The sequence below is a fragment of the Eriocheir sinensis genome, chromosome 39, assembly GCF_024679095.1.
Source record: "Eriocheir sinensis breed Jianghai 21 chromosome 39, ASM2467909v1, whole genome shotgun sequence".
Classification (NCBI taxonomy): domain Eukaryota; kingdom Metazoa; phylum Arthropoda; class Malacostraca; order Decapoda; family Varunidae; genus Eriocheir; species Eriocheir sinensis.
Genome location: NC_066547.1, coordinates 8323073 through 8344167, shown reverse-complemented (window position 1 = coordinate 8344167; position 21095 = coordinate 8323073). Strand labels below are relative to the sequence as shown.

Sequence of the window (21095 nt, the reverse complement as noted above, 5' to 3'; positions counted from 1 at the left end):
ATATATGTAATGATAAATCGTAATAAAGTAAGGTGCGCCTCTAACAACAAGTAAAGATGTGGTTAAGAGTGGTATTGATAACGCGCCGATATTTCGTCTCCTACCTGATCAACTGACCTTCTGTTGTCATATAATTATGTATCCTACTAACCTTCAAACCCCCTGGAAATCAACTGGAAAGAGTATTGTTTTCCGGGAGGGTTAGAGGTTAGTAGAATACATGTATGGCAACAGAGGAGCAGTTCATCAAGTAGGAGACGAAATATCGGCGCGGTAATGAAACCAATCTTAACCAATGAAGCCCCAACGAGTTACAAGTTCAAATACCTTTTATCAGAAGCTCCTCCTCTCCTGCCTGCCGCCTTGTGTCCTGTTCTGCTGCTCGCTCCTGCAAGGGATACAAAATGAACAGGTATAAGTATGACTTCAATAAAAGACTTGGAAAAACTAACAGGAAAAAATGTCTACTCGAGTTTTGTCCAGAAAAAAATGTCTACATCTTAGAAAAAGACCACATCCTGCAGAATACTTATTTGATCCAGGAAAAAAAAGTAAGAAAGAATAAAATATATATACAGGCTATATATATATATATATATATATATATATATATATATATATATATATATATATATATATATATATATATATATATATATATATATATATATATATATATATATATGATTCTTCAGTGTAGGAAATTACATTCACTTGAAATAGCAGCATGCCTGGTCAAAAGGGCTAAGAAGAAAATGCACAGAATACTGTCAATGAGTAATAAATCAACAGTAGCAAAGCAAATGGAAAGTAAAATGAGTCTGTGATTATACATAGTAATAGATTATAGCCTACTGCATTGACACACCAATTAAAATGCTCCAGCAAGTAGTTTTGGGCATATCATGTAAATGACTAATGCACCATATTAATGTTTGATATTTAATACAATTGTAAAATCTTAACATTATATAGGGTGCCATTTGATTGTCAAAAAACTCTCCTAATCTGGACATGCAGGAGTTCAGTTTAGATTAATGGACTTTTACTGTAGTCACTATGTTAAAGTAAAAATTTCAAATTCTTACCTGATGATTGCTGGTGATGGATGGATGGTCCCTTGAGAGGCAACTTGGCACACTTAGCTGTTTCCCTTGCAACACTGGACACTACACTTGCACCTCTCACACTCCTGCTTCGATCACTTCCGGGTTTCCTTGTGCCATGTGGTAGTGACCTAACACTAAGACATCCCCTTTTCATCTGCACGACCCTGGAGGCTTGAGGGTCTTTCATCTCCTCTGTCAAGGCATCTCTTTTATTTTCCTCTCGTGTAACTTTCACTCGTGTAGCACATCCCACAGTCTCAATATTAGATGTATCAGAAGAGCTTGTAACACTACCCACCTCTTGGTTACTAGCCAGCCTTCCATCATCTATATCACTTCTGTGTTCTGATTCTACATTTGAGAAATAATCACTTTTGCCGTAATGTTTCTCACAGGTTGACTTCTCACTCACTTGCCCCACAGACATTTCTGTCATATTTCTTCTCAAGTCTTCACCTCCACTGCCACTTGAGTCACTGATCTCAAGTAGCCCTCTATGCAAGAGAACATAGCGTGCAGGCCCAGTGTGGGAGGATTCTCTAGTAATGGTTCTTTCAGTGTCCTTTGAACTACACTCTCCCAACTGCAATGGAGTATCAGAACTTTGTTCAGAATCTACTGTCCTTTTTGTGCTGCTTAAAAATTCATTGTGAGGTCTTGGAGACATATTTTCAAACTGCATCTTGGAATTAGAATTGTCCACAGATTCTACAGCCCCTTTAGTATCTCTTGTCCTCTGAGATCTTTGTCCAAACTGCATCTGAGAACTACAACTTTGTAATAGATCCACATATACTCCTGGATCATACTCCTTATCAAGTGGATGATTTTCTTTATCTTCATTTGTACTTCTGACAGTCATATCTACTTCAGCACTCTTTGGACGGACTGTGTGCCTTAGTGGCTTGTGAACATTAGCTTTAGATGATGTACATGGTGGCTTTTCCTTTTCTCGCACCAGCTCAGCACTGGCAGTATCTTGGGACAGGATCTGGGGCAGCGGGCAGCCAGGTATGAACACTGGGCGTGGTGCACCAGGAGCAGGTGGACCCACCCTCCTCTCTGCCACCACCACACCCACAGGGTAACGTGCTGTGACTGAAGCTACATTGTGGCTGTGTACAGAGATGACTTCAACCTGGAACACATTCAACAGAGCACAGAGTCAGTAAAGAATGTACCTAATTTAATATCTTGCATACAAAAGTTGAAAAAAAGAATCATATAACAATAGTGAATCTAAAAGTACCTCAGTAAGAAATGTTGTTATATGAAGCTGCAATTCCTAAGTTTCAGAATGATAGCTCAAGGAAAAAAGTCTTTAGAGTGAGGAGTAAGTGTGGTAAATGTGTGCACATAACAACATAATTTACCTTAGCGATGGTACTTTTTTGGGATGATCTAACAACAATACTTTTCTTCTCCGCCATCTCTCCAGCTGCATGCCTTGACCTGAAATTGATGTCAAGAAAGCAATGGCAATATAAAAATATTTCCAATGTACTATACTCCAACATTAACCTATGCAGTGTTTAGTACATACAAGTATGTACCTCTTGAGGATGTGTTTAGTATGTATGTTTGCACTTTTGAACAGTTGAATTACAGTGAGTTCTGCTTTTTATCTGTAATTCATTACTCAAGGAGTATTAAGGAAGATGGTTAATCTTAAGGGTTACGTACCACTCAAAACCAATATTCGTAGTAATTTAGCATGTGAAAGAATTATTATTATAATCATAATACATTTTTGTATACGTTTTAGCTTGGGGGTTCCCCACAGGTCCCCAAGCTTGTGTTGGGGGGTAGGGGGGCTGGGGTGGTGAAGTGGTAACTCCTAAGATTTACCATCAAGACACCTCTCCACCCGAAATCGACCTCTCTTTTGGCCACTCTTTACTTTTGTCTGTTGTGGGAGCAGTGAGAAGCAGGCTTTTTTTCTGTACCCTTTTTCTTGCCCTTGAGCTGTCTCCTTTGTTGTAAAAAAAAAACAATATATATATATATATATATATATATATATATATATATATATATATATATATATATATATATATATATTGTTTTTTTTATACACACACACACACACACACACACACACACATATCGGTGTTGCCGACACAATATTCAAGCATCTTATACTATGTTTTTTCCTAACATCTATATGTAGTTATTATGCACAGAGATCTCTATTTATCATCTTTATTTTATACATGAAGAAGGTGTATATAAGAAACACAGTAAAAACATACAGGATTATAGAAATTGATCTACAATTTTTTTTGACACTGTGAGCTCTGAAATGGGGGAAAACATGCAGAAAAGAACCACAAGAAAGAACACTTTGAGTAATCACATGAAATTAATATGTACATCAATGAATCTGTAATTTTCAGATTATTTACACAAATAAAACTAATGCAAAGAAATGCAACCTGACATGACCCTTTTCTTCACCTAAGTTGATACTGTATGGGTCAATCCTAGTTTTTCACATGATGCTTGCAAAATTGGACTATCAGGATAACTAAGAGTTTTCCTGCCACCTCTCCTTGAAGAGGCTGGTTGCTGTAAACTGTTATTAAACTGAACAAATTTAGTAATTCTCTCTTTGTTATTCCTTTATTGCCACTTCCTATTTTTAGTGTTTTCTATCCTCTATTTCATAGTTTTTTACTTTTAATTTATGCCTCATTCGCTGTGCTAATGATGAACAACAACAATATACCCAATATTTATTGTGACAAAATGTGGATACACAAGGGGGTCAAGGGGGGTGAGTCCCCACGCACAGGAGATTAGATGTATATTGACATGTCTTTGAGAGACCCTTAGAGGGATTAAGCACCACAATTAGTAACAGCACAAACACTACTTTTAGGTTTCAGCTGTGGTGAGTTGCTTAGCCCCCTTCTCCCCCTTAGGTCACTGAAAGACAGGTGAATATACATGAGCCTCCTGACGGGATGACTTCGTTCCCTTCAACCCGTGTCTCCACTTTTCATCTCATTGAGCTACTCTGGTGCTCATGGCCATGCAGGTTCCCACACACATCTCATCACGCCTTGTAAAACAAACACTCAGATGAACTTATAATGCTGTCAGATGGTAGAAGAAAAATAGAAAGAACAGTAAAGGAAACATTTGCCCTCACTTTGATAGCTCAACCCTTTCCATCCGTGATGCAGACGTCGCCATCACAGTATGGAAAGGGTCAAGAGGAAATGGAAGAGGATTAATCCTCTGCTAAACCTCTGAATTCCTCTTGATCCTCTTAAGAGGTTTCGAAGAGGACTAATGGTGACGCCACCGGATGCTGACGTTGGCATCGCCGGAGTGAAGGGGTTAAGTACCGATCAGTAGTTTCCTACATGCAAGCACGGTAATCTTCACTGCCATCATCCCAATCCTTAACTATATCACAATATTACTAATTAACCTCAAGACAACAGCATTCCCCTGTTTTCTAAATTCCACTGTCATTTGTCTACACACTCTTCTTCAATCCGGTGACATTTTCAATTATAGTGCACCTCAGTTTGATTAATACAGGAGCTGCCTAATACAAGCCCACTGGCCTCTTGCAGATTCCTTACATTCTTATGTTATGTTCTTAAGTAATCAGATCATAATTATATCTGATCAATTACTAATAATCACTGGGAAAAAAAAACATATAGGCCATGAGCATACTTTTATGCAGTTTCCACTAGGGTTCTTACCAATAAAATCCATGCGACTTACATGTGAACTATATAGATCCTGTTGCCCGCCTCCACATTCATCTGTTTTTGTTTGTCATATCTGTTTTTGAAACCTGCTGTGAATTTAGCATTAAGTATATTTTCTGGGAAAGAGTTCCATGAATTTACGATTCTATGTGAATGCGTGTTGTGTTTGTGTTTTGTTGCATCTCCGTTTGTATATTTGTTTGGAGTGGCCACTTCGTGTGTTGTTTGTTGTCTGGAAAGCGAGTGTGTATGGCTTCTCTCATAAATGTGTAAATATTTAAAAATTCCTCCCCGCCACTCACCTGTACTGCCAATCCTCAAGCCGCCACACCCCCAGCCTGCCCCAGCACCCACGTGGCCGCCAGCACTCGTTAATTCAGGCCGCGGAGGGCATGACAGGGGCGCCGCCTGACACTCCACACATTCATACTGGGTTTGTTTACAACGCGGGACACCTGAGCGTCGCCGAGCGCCACAGGTGGTGTGCGGGCTCACTACATCAACTGAAATACACGACTGACGGCTGTTAAGACTTATAATTAAATACAAATAATTATGGAAACACTATTTCTTTGTAATATAGTACACAAGCGACAAAAATATAATTACATAAATTTACATAAAGGGCTCCTGTTATGTCAGCTGATCGGTGGTGGACATTCATTTATCCGCTTCATGGTCCGCAACCGGCTCGCACGCCGCGGAGGCTCAATGTTCGGAAACGCGGCTTGTTGGCTGGGGAGGGGAGCGACGGTCCCTCCCTAAACTGGAAGCTGTTCCAGTCATTCCAGCCAATGCTTAGTTTATAACTCGCAGATATTATCGGGAGGGTCGAAGTCCCTCTGCAGGGGCTTAGGTCAAGGTGAGTAATGGCTCCCATAGGAAGTCAGGATGGTTTGGATTGAACCTGGATTTATTTTATTGAATTTTACTTGCCTCCACCTCTTCAAGTGACTTACTTTATTAAGCCGGATTCATCTGTACCAATCTAACCTCACCTAACCTACTGTTTAGGGATTCTGCCACCAGTATACCCTATCCGAGTGTTGAGCCTCCGCGGGGCGTGAGAGTCGGCGGCGGCCCACGAAACGGATAACTATCGTCCACAGCAGCAGCCAACCTGTAAATGTGCAAAGGCGTGTGCCTAGCGTGGCGGCGGGACATACAGGCGTAGGGGTGCAGGGCAGCATTCTAGAGGGGCGTGAGGCACGGCAGGTCCCGGGAAGACACGTTCAGCCATGGCTTTTGACATGAAAAAGGAGGAGGACGTGAAGGAGTTTTTGGAGAATCTTGGCATTGAATACAGATTTGGCTGCTTCAGCGAAAAGAAACCAGATAGTAAGTAAAAATGAGTACAACATTGCCTAAGACGCAGCATGGTAATATGATAACGACAGCAGTGAAAGGACCACGCTGGACTGGCTGGGATAATTTTCATGCAGGTAGGAAGCTGGGTGCTGAGAAGTGGCCAAACAGAATGGGAAAAAGTGGTTTGGGATGGCTTTCTATTCTTTTTATATGAAGGAATTACTAAAGATTACATGTAGCATAGATGATTTTGGTTACTCAAACCTCCAAGTCACACATCTAAGCATTTTGAACCCCTTCAGTAGCTCCCAGAAATTAGTAGTCATGCATATAATTTATAGAAATTAAGTGACCATACCTGTCAAGTCTTACGTTTTTTGCGCAAGTCTTACGTAATTTTGGTGATTTTCAAGTCTTACGGCGTAAGTTGAAAATCTTACGTTTTCTCTCCGCTTGCGATGTTTTTTTTTAATGTTTGTTTTAAACAATTTGAAATATATCGTACACGCCATATTTAAATTCATGTGCGTGCTGAGTAACGGTTACTGTTACGGTTAGTGTGTGTGTGTGTGTGTGTGTTGGGGGGGGGGAGGTACCTTGTGCACCTTGCTTGAGTCGATCGGAATCATACCTGTCAAGTCTTATGTTTTTTTATACACAAACTTATGGTCACTAACGCAAAATCTTATGGCAAGACACCAAAGTAGCTTGACAGGTATGAGTGACCAGTATTATTCTCCACAACTTGGTAACAATCATAGTTTAGATGAGGAGGAAGGACTTAGACATCTGTTTTGTCAGGATTGGAAGTTTATATTAAATCCAATATAGTGATAAACATACATTTGGTTTGATTATTTTTCCTTTGATTTATATGTTTTGTTGAGTTCCCAATTGTTTTAACTTTTTGGTAACTTGCTTCATCCATTCCAGGTTGTCACTTGCTTGGCGACTACCTGGAGGGGGTGAAGAAGGACTTTGAGAAGGCTGCCAAGGTGTTCAGAAGTAACTGTGATGACTCTGCCCACCCCAAGAGTTGCTACAAGTATGCTAATTACAATTTTCTGGGCAAGGGGTGCAAACAGAACATGGATGAGGCATACTCATACTACCTGAAGGGGTGCACAGCAGGGAACTTTGACTCCTGCCTCAATGGAGGGCTCATGTGTGTCTCCAACACCCCCACTAATGTCAAGAGGCCCAAAGATTATGATAAGGTACAGGACAGGGTCAGGATGTATTGCTTGTGTGTCTGAGGGAGGAAGGGCCACTCATGTAAAAGCAGAATAGACACAGTACCTGACAAGATTGCCTCACTGTTTCCTCATCTGGTGGGCTCCTTGTCCCACTACAAGTCAGGAACAGAGATGTAACACTTGACATGTGCCACCTCTCTCTCTCTCTCTCTCTCTGTTTTTTTTTTTTTTTTTACAAGATTCATGGATGATTTGAACATAATATAATAAATGACTCAAATATACCTGTAAAAATTCACCCCCTGAATATGTATAATGGAAAATGTCACCATGTGTAACAAAAGTTTCTACTATTGCACTGTTCACAATATCTGAAGGGGTCCTGTCCTTTCATCCAATATTTTGCCCTTGTCTGCTTCCTCTGGCAGAAAAATATTCTGGTACTATAGACTCTTAAGAACTTGACTCATTTAACACAATTTCAGTTTTGTAAAAGTATGCTGTAATTAAGAAATGAACACTACTTTTAGTGTGGCATAAACAAGTATAAACCATGCTGTAATAATTAAAACTTTGTAAACAAGTATATTGCAGTGGTGCTGTGGTTGTGAAATAATTACTATATATTTTCCTTATATTCACAGGGTTTGGAACTCCTGGACAGAGCTTGCACAGGAAAGAATGCATTTTCCTGTTACTACATCTCTGGCATCTTTATCCAAGGTGTGAAGGATTTCATAGCCAAGGACATGAACAAGGCCTTCCAATACTCCTTGAAGGCTTGTGACCTTGGGAACATGTATGCCTGTGCCAATGTCTCACAGGTAAGCATTTTTTTACTGTACGCTCCTCAGTCTTGATATTTCAATGTCTTCATGAATCTTGATATCTCTTGTGCCATGTAAGAAATCAAATTATGATTATAGTGATAATAATGGCTATAAGAAAAAAATAGATATAATAGAGATAACCTGATTCTCAGGGATGGCAGGCTGATGTTACTAATGAATACCACCTCCCCACTACAGATGTACAGGAAAGGCGATGGCGTAGAGAAGGATGAGGCAAAGGGCGAGGAGTATAAGAAGAAGGCGCTTGACATGCAGGAAGAGTTCAAGGAGCAGATGCAGCTAGAGTTCCAGCAGGGGACAACTCAAGCTTAGAGAAATTCATTGTAGGATGTAAGATTATTTTCCTTGTTACCTCCATTTGGCAGGTTTTATTTGATTTTATAATTATTTGAAGTTCTTAAAATATATGTTTTTAAGACAGTTGCAATCAAGCCTGTCAGAATCTTCACTTTTTCTGTCCAGTATTATGGTGAATATGCCATGCACCCTGTGTACCTGAACTGCTAACTCATTCATTGTGGCATGGTAGGCTACAATGCCTGTATATCTCAGCAAAGCAGTAAAACTGAGCTGCCATGTTAATGTATTAAGGGGAGATCTTTCATCCATTTCCTCCATTATCTTTTTTCTTTTTGTTCCTCTGCCAAAAAACAGGCTTTACATGCACTCATCTTATTGGCTGAGCAGAGTGTGCCCAAACATTTGGAGTTTTATTCTTCTGATTGGGTTGAAGGAAGGGAGTTGGCTGATTCCATTCAGTAAAACCAATGTTTAGAGAGTGAAGCTTGCATATCCAACTTTTGAAGGAAAATGTTTATGCACTAACAAAGTGTTACCACCCCTGGGAGTGGGCAGTGGGATTATATTACACTGAATGTTTTCTGCAACTGGTCATGTGGTAGCTGTTGATGCAGATGTGATGTGTTCTGTACACAAGCTTGATGTGCTTTTAAGTTATTCACACGAAAAGTCCCAGGCAGGCGCCAATATGCTGTGACCTGCCCATGCTAGATAATCCTGTACATATGTATTATATGTGTTATTTCTGTTGACAGAACTGTAAAGCATTGCTAAATAAATTTATTTAATTTATAATTTTTAAGAGATGGCTCTCCTCTTATATAATGTGCATAGTCTTTGAATTAAAACCATGTTATAAGCACTGCTCTGGAATGAGCGGAAAACAGAAGATGAGCTAAATGAATCCAAGCCAAAAAATAAGAAAATCTGGTGAGTTAGCATTGACGTGATTAAGAAACATGATGAGAATAAAACGCACTTATAGACGAAAGATGTACATTTACCAAAGAAAAGTTTCAGTGGACACTGCCACCATAATCAGTGAGGAATCTTCGTACATAAATAATTTTATAGAGGGAAAACGGATAAACATGAAAGGGCGGGGTGGGACAAGGAGTGGTAGGAAAATTTCATACGTCATGTCACAAGTAGGAGATTCAGGTCAACTCCCCTCCCACACGCTGCGGTGGACGGATGAGGGGATTAAATTCGTGTCGCGGTCAGCCGGAGTCGGAGACCATACGCCGATCGGTCGGCGATGAGCCGGATCGCGGTCAGCGGACTGTTGGCCGGCAGTCGGGGTGCGGTTGCTGACAGTCTTGGTTTGTTTGTAGCCGGCAATGAATCGGAGGCAGTAGGCGACAAAACTGTTTTACTGGCTGAAGAGAGAGCAGAAAATAAGGCGCCGTTGCAGAGGCAAAACCTACGACGTTGTTAATCCCAAAACTGAAAAATATAGTGCGATAGTGCCTTACAGCGAGGAAAGCTAAATAATACAATGCCACTGAAAAGCAAGGTGTGTGAATAAACAGGAGAGAAGACTGAGAGGAGGAGGACCTACGAAGAGATACAAAGCTAAACAGGTCAAAGGAAGAAGAAGAAGAGGGAGGCAGCGGTGGTCGTCTGTCTGTAGTGGCGGCCAGGCGGCGGCTCTCCTTGATTCTGCTGTCGTTCCTGCCTCACACCCATGGCCGAGGAGATGGACGCCCCGCAGGAGGAAGGCGACGACTACTATACATTCCTCAACATCCCCAGGAACGTACGTAGCGTGGAGGGCAGTGTGCGGCAGGGCTGGGGGACGGCACCCGGCTACCTGTCTTGTGTCACCTAATGACGCTTTTTTTACCCTCGTCCCCAAGACCCCCAGTTCGTGCCCCGCCCTGACCCCGGTGTGCCTTGTTCTATTTCATTATGAAAAATACTATATCCATAATAAATAGCATCATGTTGTGTCCAGGAATAAGCAGCCAGCATCTCAAAATTTGTAGTTTACTTACTTAGTTATGTTTAGTTACTTATGTGTAGTCTAGAGGCTCTGCCTCACAGTCGCGGTGGTCCGCCACTGCTGCCCATCCTGGCGTCTCTGTCCTGTAGAGCCACTTGATCGGGTATTGCGTTGGAAGTGCGGCACTGACCAGTGTACCCCGGCACAGGAGGTTCATTTGGCACTGTCTTCAGGAACTTGTCCAGTCCAGCCTTGAAGCTCTCTACTGGACAGCCAGATAAGCCTCTGACCTCTTTTGGCAGTGAGTTAAAGATCCGAGGACCCTCAGTCATAAGCCAGGTTGGCTGCCAGCAGGGTCTTGATCTTCACTGAGGCTGTGGTTGGCAGGGCCCGTCTTTTGCACAGGCGTCCCTTCCTTCCAGTTGTGAAGGGCTGCAGTGCCTGTGCTGTTGGATCAGGCACTTGCCCCCCCAGGACCTTCCAGGTGTAGATGGCCTGGTATCTGTCCCTTCGACGTTGCTGGGAGTACAGCTCCAGCTCCTGGAGTCTTTCCCAGTAGCTGAATCCTCCCATGCCTTGGATTTGCCTGGTGAAGGACCTCTGTACTGCCTCCAGCTGCTGGATGTCTCCTCTCCTGTGAGGTGACCACAGTTGGCTGCAATAGTCCAGCAGAGGCTGCACCAGGGCCTTCCATAGAGTCAGCAGTGTCTCAGGCTCTCTGCTGGTGAAGGTCCTCAGCACCCAGCCTGTCATCATTTTGGCTTTCTTAACTGTCTCCCCAATGTGGTGTTGGAAGGAGCATTTTTCATCGAGATGCACTCCCAGGCATTTGATGTGAGGCTGTGGTGTGATGTCTTGCCCCCCTTCTGTGTGCAGCTTTGTAGTGTCTTTGATGTCTTGGTTGTGCCCATGTCTCAGTATTTCAAATTTTTCTTCGTTAAACTGCATGTTGCTTGTGGCTGCCCAAGCATACACAGTGTTAAGGTCTTGCTGAAGGCAGGATACATCCTTGCCGCTGGTGGTGGATTGACTCACAGAGGTGTCGTCAGCTAATGAGATGAGAAGCGAGTTTCTCACTTCCTCACTGATATCCATCATATGTATGAGGAACAGAAGGGGGCCCAGAACTGATCCCTGTGGGACTCCACTGACCACCTCTGCCTCCTCTGATCTACATCCATTCACTTTCACTGCTTGCTGGCATCCAGTGAGGAAGTCGTGGATCCATAATCCCAGCTTTCGTGTTATGCCAAGGGTCTTTGTCTTGTGTAGTAATGTGCCGTGATCTACGGTACTTTGTCAAATGCTTTGGCAAAGTCCAAAAACACGACATCTACATTTTTTCCTTGGGCCAGGTTGTGCAGGACCCAGTCATGATGTGCCAGGAGCTTGGACAGGCAGGACCTCTCCTTCCTGAAGCCATGTTGGTTGTTGCTGTGTAGGTGGTGATCCTCCATGTGTTTGGTGATTTTGTCTCTGACACACTTTTCAAATTTTTTCATAAGATGGGAAGTGAGAGCTACTGGCCTGTAGTTCTTTGGCAGACTTTTGTCTCCTCCTTTGTATATAGGGCACACTGTTGCTTTTTAAAGCTGCACCAGAACCATTCCCTTGTCCACAGCGGCTGTGCCAGGGCCTTGCTGCATTTGGATAGGAGAATAGCCGGTACTTCATCTGGTCCTGCTGCAGCATAGGACTTGATTTCTCTTATGGCTTTCTCCATATCCCCCACTGAGATGCTGATGTCTGTTCTGTTTATGAATAATCCCCTCAGAAAGGTTTACTGGTTTCTTGGAGGATGCATAACTAGCTAACTTGGATAGTGCTACATGGAGGGCCATCAAACTGCTGCCCACACTCACTCACCTGCCTTACGAGGATAGGCTCTCCAGACTGAATCTTACCACACTGGAGGAAAGAAGGACCAGGGGAGACATGATTGAGGTCTTTGAAATCCTCTAAGGGTTTGGCAAGGTAGGGGGGAACGAAGACTTCTTGAAACTCACCCCCAGGCACACACACCTACAGACCAGCAGCCACACACTGAAGCTGCTGAAACCAAGGCACCTTACATATAAGAGGAATATGTGCTTTTCCTCGAGTTGTGAATATCTGGAACAAACTATCGGAAAGAGTCATCAACAATGGCAGCATAAATGGTTTTAAAAATAGCTATGGCCAGCATGTTGACAACCTTAAAAGAAGAGGCATCCCCTTATGAGCCCTAGCTCCTTTGCCTCTTAAGTAATCACTAGGTAAGGTTTGTGACACACTAACTATCTACAAACTATGGGTTTTGTCATATCAGTTATGTAAATCTTTACCCAGAAAGGACAACAGTAGAGAAGTTGGTTAAGTAAGAGATGAGATATCGATGCGTTACTAAGACTAAGCAACTGTTTTCTCACCCATATTTCATTCATGAAGAAAGTTTTGTCAGAGTAATATTTTAATGTATGTTAAATATCCCACCCCAGTATTAACAGAGGAGAATGCAATTTATAGTAAAATTTTTGTGTTTTGTATGAATCTGAGCTTCATTTTCCTTGGCAGTAACCTGTCTTTTGAAGAAATAGCAATGTAACATTTTCATTACAAATTTCTTTGAAAAGTAATTTTCAAGATAAGCTGAGATCAATGCTAAAAAAAAAATTTAGAAAATATTTTCTGCTCGAAGATATTCACCTAATGGATCCCTACTAAAATTGTAACCTATCACCTCCAGAATAGTAATGTAATCCTGCTTAAGTAGTTTAGGGTAATTTTTCACTAATTGCCCCTCATGGTTTTCACTAAATAACTAATTAACAGGGAGCGTACATCAGGAGGCACACCACTTCACTCACTCGCCAGAATAAGAGGGGCTGTGTGCCGAATGCCCAGGTTGGGATTCAAACCCAGGCACACAGATTTATAGCTAACCCTGAGACTTGGATAAAGATATTTAAAGCCTTTTGGCCAGCTTTTTGTGCTGGAGTGGCCACCTCTTGATGTGGGGGCCTGAGTTTGAATTGTGGGTGTATTGTTGGGGAAAATCTTTATTCTTTAGTAGATAAAATTCTCTTGTGCTTCAAGAAGTTTAATCCCCCAATAACAATAGGTTAATATTAGTTAGCTTAAAGTGGAGTTCTGTTTGCCTAAAAATAATTCTTAACTAGGTAGGTATTATTTTGCTGAAGGTCTCTTATCTTTCTTGCTGTAACCTTGTGTACTACGTATAATTTTTATTAAAGTTTCATTAGAGAATGACTGAATCTGGTGTACTAATTCTTTTTGTATGTTTGCAGGCAACAGATGATGAGATCAACAATGCTTACCGGAGGCTGAGTCGGTTGTACCACCCAGACAAACACACTGACCCAGACCGCAAGGTGGAGGCCGAGCTACTCTTTAGCAAGACTAAACGTGCCTATGAAGGTTAGTCATAAAGGAGGCAGCCTCATGTCTCAGTTCAATGCAGAGACCATTTTGACCTCAGACAACATGCTAAAAGAAGACATAAGAGCAAGAATGGTAGATCAGACTATCAGTTACAGTACTTGCTTTAGACTATTAATATTAGTACTTGTGGTCACTCTATCCTGTACTTTCTGACTGCTTACTGCAAGATGCTCACTAGCTCTGGAAATTGTTTACTATAGCTATGTGGAAATGTAAAGCAAAGGGAGTTTATCTGCTTTCCAGCACCTATTAAAATCCTGTTATGCATGTCCAGTCTGATATCTGATAGGTTTTTACCTTAATATAATTCCTTCAGGTTAACATCATGATATATATTGCTTCTTAATGCCAACATACTTCTATATTTCAGTGCTGAGCGATGGACACATGCGTGCAATTTATGATAACCTGGGCACTGCTGGGCTGGAGACGCAGGGCTGGGAGATTGTTCAGCGTACCAAGACTCCACACGAAATTAGGGAAGAGTATGAGAGGCTGGCACGGTGAGTGTTTTGACTCCCTTGGGATCAGAAACTCTTGGGAATATGTCAAATATATAGTCTGTGTGACCCTGGGTGTACCCTTAATGCCAGTGTGATTTAAGAGCAGTTATAAGAACATAAGAACATAAGAAGCATGAGGAGGTAGGTGGGAGGGGTCTGAGGCAACCCATGACCCCCCTGTGACCCTAAATTCCCACCCACCTAATATCGCTTGTCCATTTATCTATTCTGATATCTTTTGATGTGACAACAATTGTGGCACACCACACTGACTACTAGCTATTCCACTCATCCACCACCCTATGTGATAGGGGACATGCTGTTCCATTACTGATACAAGTTGAGAATCTAAATTAAAATGTATACAGACATGACATACAAGGTGTAAGGTACAAGGTTCTAGTTTCTGCAACCCTCACCCCCAGAGACCAGGAGGAGAGGCGGTTACAGCAGCGGACCAACCCCAAGAGTTCTGTCAGCATGACCATCAATGCCACCGATCTGTTCTCTGTCTATGATGAGGAGTCCCCCTTCCTGGATCTTAGGTAAGAGTCTTTGTGTAAAGTTCTGATGAGTATAGCCTTCAATAGTGGGTTATACCTGTGCTGAAAAATTATATGAGAGAACTGACAAAATGGCTTTCAGGGAAAAAAATATTGATTTTCCTTAGATACCAAAATTAATGTAAATAAAAAAAATTATGGTAATTCTTTTACACTTGTGAGCCTCATGCTAGGTTAATTTGAGACTTCTATATTACTGTGTGTAAATAAATTATGTAGTAGGAGAGCTTGTAGTTTGGGAGGAATTTTTAAAATTTTAATTTGTTTCAGAGATCTATTTGGGTTACCACACATTGAGATAAGTGGCATGAGTCTGAACCAGAGCATTGAAGCACCCCTAACAAACAAAGACACAGCAATTCTCTCCGGTGGGTTTATGGAAGTAGTGAAACACTGTATTTTCTGACCTTGAATATACTACTAATTTTTTAAACCTTGAAAATTTTACCTGCATCTTAGACACCAGAGTATTTTCTCTAATAGGCTTACACCCAACTGTAAAGAAAGCATTTTGAAACCAAACTGTAATTGGACCCCAATGCTCCTCACCAGCTGTTGAGTCAACCAATCATGTCTGTCATGTTTACTCATGGTCATACTCATGTCAGCATGCATGACAGACTACTAGAGACATGCTCACATCACACAGTATGAGTTTTGTTATCAGATTTAAATGGAGCAAAAGGTAATTGGTCTGCTAACAGTTTCCAAAGTTAACAAACACTAATCTGCCAATGAAAAAATTAGCTTTGCTGATAAGCAGTTGGTGGATCAGTCTGACTCTGGTATGCTCTCTACAGGAACATGTTCTTTCCGACAGTACCTAGTTACTTTCTTTCAACAGGAAATCTCACATCACACAATGGTAATGGCAGTGGAGGCATCAACTGCTCCATTAGACGACTAACCTCTGAAAAGGGTTGGGGTGAACTGGAGGTGGGAGCAGGGAATGGCCTCACAATCGCCACCAAAGGCTTCAGGAACTTTTCACACGGCATGTTTGGCAATGGCTCCATACTTACACACTTTACTCCAAATGGCCTCCGTGTGGGAACTGTCGTAAGTAAGTTGTCACAGAAACTTTAATGCCTGTCTTTTTCATGTGTTGTACTAAAGAATGAAACCAAAGACCTAAGAAATATAAAAAGTGCCTGCAACTTCCTGATGGGTACTTCTGAAAGCACCAATAGTTAGTTCACTTTCCAGAATTGCCTTGATATGCAGTTCTTTGAAAGATTTCCAGTCAGGGTACAAAGTTTGGAATGAAGGCTGTACCAGAACTATAATTCTTTATGCAATTTCTACATATTCACATTGTCAGCATTTTCTTATGACCTCTGAATTCTCTGTCTTCACTTTCCCTTCTCAAAATGTGTGCGTGTGTGTGTGAATCTTTGTCCTCTTTAGGAGGGGAAAAACAGAAAGAATATTATTTCCAGAAAATACAAAGCATCAGTCATGCACATACACATGGATATAACAAAATTGTCTGTAATCTTAACACAGTAACAAATCATTCCCCAGCGATGGCAAATCAGCTAGACAAACACACAGTAGGCTACCTCACATGGAAGGCTGGAATGCAAAGTGGAATGAACACCATGATCATCCGTGACACACCTACTCTCCACTTGGTCTTCTCGGCATACATCGGCATCCCACACACCTATGCTGCCCTCTCCTACACACACAAGATGCCAGACCATGATGCAAAAATTAAACTTACTGGGAAGTGAGTGGCAATATTGGTTTTGTTGTTTGTGGATATTAAGTGTTTTTTTTTTTTTTACTCCAGTTGTCTCAAAGTATATAAACTAGGTACCTCCCACATGTCTTAAATTACAAATGATGATTTTTCCCTCAAGAGCTGGCACTTTTGGGGCAATCCTGGAGTATGGTGCTGAGAAAAAAGTCTCCCAGAACAGCTCCATCTCTGCATCATTAGCGCTTGGTATCCCTACTGGTGTCCACCTAAAGATCAAGTGAGTTTTTGTACTGTTCTTAGCATATACTTATTGATATCATACTTTAATGTCATTTTTTAATGTCACATGGCAAGGTAGTTATCATGTGGCGAGTAAAATGTATTCTTGAATCCCATGTATCAGAGTTTTGTGGTGGGATAAATAAGTGGTCATTTGTCATGAAGAGAAAGTAGAAGTAAATGTATGGTTCTCTGGCACAAAAGGAGCTTGAGAGGTAACTTCATCATTAAAAGGCAGTTTGGAAAATACCCACTGTTCTAAAGAGAATTTCTCATCCTGTAGGTTGCATCGAGCCTCACAAACATACAGCACAGTTTTCCTGCTGTGTGAGGAGATTCTTCCAGCTCCTGTGATCTATGGTACCATGGTGCCCCTAGTGTCCTGGATGGCCCTGCAGAAGCTCATCATCCAGCCTTACCTGCGACGACAGAAACAGTCTGAGCTCTTGAAGCAGCGGGAGGCCAACAGAACCAGGTGTGTGAGCCAGTTTCTTCATCTTTACTTTATGAAGTTTGATGCAAAATCTTTTAAGCATTATTTACATCTGCAAACCTGTTGATTGAGTTTGTCCAGTTGCAATGGCATAGAACTCCTAACAAGTCACAGCCAGTTTTAGCTTCCCCCTAAGATAAGATCTATTTTCATGAGTACTATTGGTTTGCTTTCTGCCCTCAGGTTATTGGAGAAGCGGCGGGAGGCCATGGCAGCGGTGGAACTGATGAGGGAAACAGTGAGGAGAATTGTGGAACAGGAGGAGGCTAGGAAAGGACTTGTCATATTGCAGTGAGTAGAGTTGATGGTGATAGCTGTCTACTTGTCCCGTTTCATTTATGATGGTATTATCATTACTGGGAGCTTGATAGATTGTATCCTGCCTCAGTATTCAAAATAATGGGTTTTGTCATTCTAAATTTTCATTCATGCAATTACTCTTTTTAATCTCCCATATTAAAAATAATATGAGCAATTGCATGCTCAAACTGAGGTCTGATAATCATCTAATGAGTCCTCTGTGTGCAAATGTTGAATAATATATGTCAGTTTAATTTTCTCAGTAACCTTTCCGTCTACATCCCAGGGCTTCTTATGGTCAGCTGGTGGTGGAGGGGAAGGATGACCTTGCTCTCTCTCCAGAAGTTGTAGATGTAACCATCCCTCTTCAGTGTCTTGTAAAGGACTCAAAACTAATTTTACAAGAGGCTTCAAAGGTAAGTTTCTCATACCCCCTGTTAGAAGTAATGGATACTCCCAAGACAAGCTAATTTGAAAGACAGGGCCAGAGAGAACCATATGGTGTGCGTAACCTTAACACTGCCATCATTTCTTGGAGGTGAAAAAGGCATATTTGGAGATGGTTTTTACTCATTTTCTGTGCTGCTGGTATAGTCTTGCATTTTCCTTCTGGGGGCAAAGTTGCTATCCTTAGAATGTCAATATTTTGAGAAAAATGCATATAACTGCAACAAAATTTGACTATTGGTATTTAGTTGGATTTGACAAACCATCAATACTTAAATTTTGTTACACAGTAATACCCATCTAGTAGTTGGATTTGCCAATACTTATATATTCCTTTCTTTATAAGGTTACATAACTATATATAATTAATGTAGCATGTAAAAATTAAGTTATTACTGCTCATGAAAGACTTACTGATGGTCGATTCATTTGCAGTAGGTACTTCCCCAATAATGTTTTACTGCTTTGAAAAATGTATAGTTTGTTGACCTTCCTGTCAATGTTCATTCCTTTGATTATGAAGTTACAAATTTTGGTGACCTTTTCTGCAGTGCTCACTCCCTGGCTTCTATGACCCCTGCCCTGGCGAGGACAAGAACCTGCGAGTACGCTATTTGTTCCATGCCGTCACACATGAGGTTACAATTGCAGACACTGAGTCACTCCGGATACCCAAGCAATGTAAGTACACTAGTTGAAATGTTAGGACTTCCTTTCCCTTTATAGGTTTGATGTCCTGTTCCATCCAATAAGTCCTTATGAGGGGGCAGTCACAGCTGAAATTGCCACTTTCTTTATGCAACATCACCTCTCAATGCATCTCATATGTTTTCAGCTCTGTCAGTCCATCTGATGAGTGGTTTCTCAGCCACCTCACCTGTTTAAAATATCATACACTAGTGAAATCCCTAATTTGCACTCTGGACTTCACAACTTTTGCTTTCTCTTTCTTATGTAAACTCCAGTTCACAGTCTCCCTACCCACACCATCCCAAATGCTATTCTTAAGTTTGAAAGAATTTCAAAGGCAACTTTCCCTACAAATTTTGACCTTGACCTTACTATAAATTTACCAGTAAATGTCTTTTGCTGAAGCTCTTGAGCACTAGATGAACACAGATAAGTTACATACAGTACATTTTGTTAAGAGACACAAGTTACATATAAAACATTTTGTGAAAGTTTCACCATGAGCTTTTTTTATCTTTCAGCACATCGTCTGGAAACATAATGCAGGAAGTTATTGGTACTTGTACATATGGAAACTGTTGCCCTGTTTTACTGTACATATATATACCTTGTACAAATTTGTAAACATGAAATTTTATTGTCAGGATTTATCCAGGATTGTAGTTTGGAAATGACGATGGGCAGCTTCAAGCACAAAAGTCTTTGTAGGTTGTAAATTGCATAAAAATCATTCTGGTTTACAGAAAATAGTGTTGAATCCTTCCTGTAATATATTGATATAAAATGTGATAACTGTAATTTGTCATTCCATACAAAAAAATCAGGGAGGAGAAAGGATAGAAAATAAGTTTTTATTTTGAAAGCTTACAAATTCACTGACCAGAACAATCAACTTCACTTTGAGCTTGATAGTGCTAGTTTGTTGATGGCAAATATACACTTACATGGAAGGTTGTATACTGTTGAGTCAGAAATGTGGGCTCCTTGGCATGTTGGTGTATGAAGGGAATGAACAGGAACCAGTGCTTCACCATGAGGCATGGCAAGGAACTCAACACAGTAACAAAAACAAAATTAGCTTGCTAATAGATGGCACTCACCCACTGTAGATTGCACATTATGCAGTGCTTGCTTGAGGCTTTCTAAGAGGAGGCATGACACAAACTTAAGAGGTAATGACTAAAAATGCTCTAGGGTGGTTTTAATAAATGTTCCAGAGCCATTTTATCTAGCTCAAATACTCACTACATTGCTAAAAATGTATATGATTCTGGAACAGTTGCTTTGACTATCCTAAGAATGGCTTAGTAAATTTCCAGACACGAGGATCTTTCATGCCTCTAAGAAGTGAGAAAAAGTAAAGAAAGCCATGAGAGCATGAGAAGCATGAGTGAGTATTATGTATTTTGCTTAGGTTACTGTGCAGTGCTCATCACCTTGCTGTAGCTACTTATTGTCAAGCTCTGTGTTATGGACCTACAAGTAATCACTATAATGGGCCAATGATAATGGATAAAAAAGAACCCAGCTTTTGTAGTGCTGGTAGGTGACTGTGGAATAAAGAAATTTGAAAACTATAAAACATTTGTTGTCATCCTTATCCTAACTGGATTTTGACAGTGTGTGGATGGAAATCATAAATAAGGAGCAGATTGCACATAAAACCAATACATATTAAAGTAAAGATTCTGAACACCTAATGTGGATGCTTTGTGGAAAATAGCAGTTCCCTTATTGTCAGCTACATACACCTGTCCCCCTGTATTCACAAGTTCACTACTCACAAATTTCCCAAAAAATGCACAATGGCAGCCACAAAGAAATTATCACAGTACCACTCCAAACATTAATGGTCCTCCCGCAGATGATTCAGCCATTCCTAAGGAAAGGATGATGTATAGGTGCATAAAGCAGCATAAAATATCATCACAAGTAGCATTATTCATCAGCTTTACATTTATAAATTGTACTGTGATTCACATAAATTTCTTACAAATGTGCAGTCATCAAAATCTCACCTTAACTGTTGGGCTCACCATGAAGTCTTCGCCATTTTCTCTTTCAACTTGGAGTGCTGAAGCACATCATACCATGCAAATTATTAATAATGAATGTTTCTAAAGAAATAAGGAAATAATAATATGACACAGGTGATAAAAACTGGATCATAACTACAAGCAGCTGTTCACCTGGAACTGAAACAAACAGGGGTGTCATCAGTAACAGTATCAGAC

At 40.9% G+C, this 21095-nt stretch overlaps 3 protein-coding genes across 5 annotated transcripts; 2 read left to right on the top strand and 1 right to left on the bottom strand.

Moving 5' to 3' along the window:
* Positions 1 to 311: 311 nt before the first annotated feature.
* LOC127009121 (uncharacterized) lies at positions 312 to 5297 on the bottom strand. Its single transcript, XM_050881907.1, has 4 exons — positions 5143 to 5297; positions 2483 to 2561; positions 1089 to 2247; positions 312 to 388 (listed from the first exon to the last, which is right to left on the bottom strand). Exons 2-4 carry the CDS (start codon positions 2537 to 2539, stop codon positions 312 to 314), a joined length of 1293 nt encoding a protein of 430 aa, XP_050737864.1. The 5' UTR covers positions 2540 to 2561; positions 5143 to 5297.
* Positions 5298 to 5517: 220 nt separating this feature from the next.
* LOC127008939 (cytochrome c oxidase assembly factor 7 homolog) lies at positions 5518 to 9290 on the top strand. 3 transcript variants are annotated; one of them, XM_050881443.1, is made up of 5 exons: positions 5518 to 5702; positions 5855 to 6178; positions 7082 to 7365; positions 7989 to 8168; positions 8373 to 9290. In XM_050881443.1, exons 2-5 carry the CDS (start codon positions 6079 to 6081, stop codon positions 8505 to 8507), a joined length of 699 nt encoding a protein of 232 aa, XP_050737400.1. In that variant the 5' UTR covers positions 5518 to 5702; positions 5855 to 6078; the 3' UTR covers positions 8508 to 9290. The 3 variants fall into 3 exon arrangements, with proteins under 3 accessions (XP_050737400.1, XP_050737399.1, XP_050737401.1); XM_050881442.1 differs by having other exon boundaries at positions 5518 to 6178; XM_050881444.1 differs by lacking the exon at positions 5518 to 5702 and having other exon boundaries at positions 6136 to 6282.
* Positions 9291 to 10059: 769 nt separating this feature from the next.
* LOC127008938 (dnaJ homolog subfamily C member 11-like) lies at positions 10060 to 20443 on the top strand. Its single transcript, XM_050881441.1, has 13 exons — positions 10060 to 10254; positions 13728 to 13857; positions 14252 to 14384; positions 14810 to 14929; positions 15218 to 15315; positions 15792 to 16010; positions 16472 to 16679; positions 16813 to 16929; positions 17215 to 17406; positions 17608 to 17715; positions 18011 to 18140; positions 18723 to 18852; positions 19383 to 20443. Exons 1-13 carry the CDS (start codon positions 10183 to 10185, stop codon positions 19400 to 19402), a joined length of 1677 nt encoding a protein of 558 aa, XP_050737398.1. The 5' UTR covers positions 10060 to 10182; the 3' UTR covers positions 19403 to 20443.
* Positions 20444 to 21095: the final 652 nt, after the last annotated feature.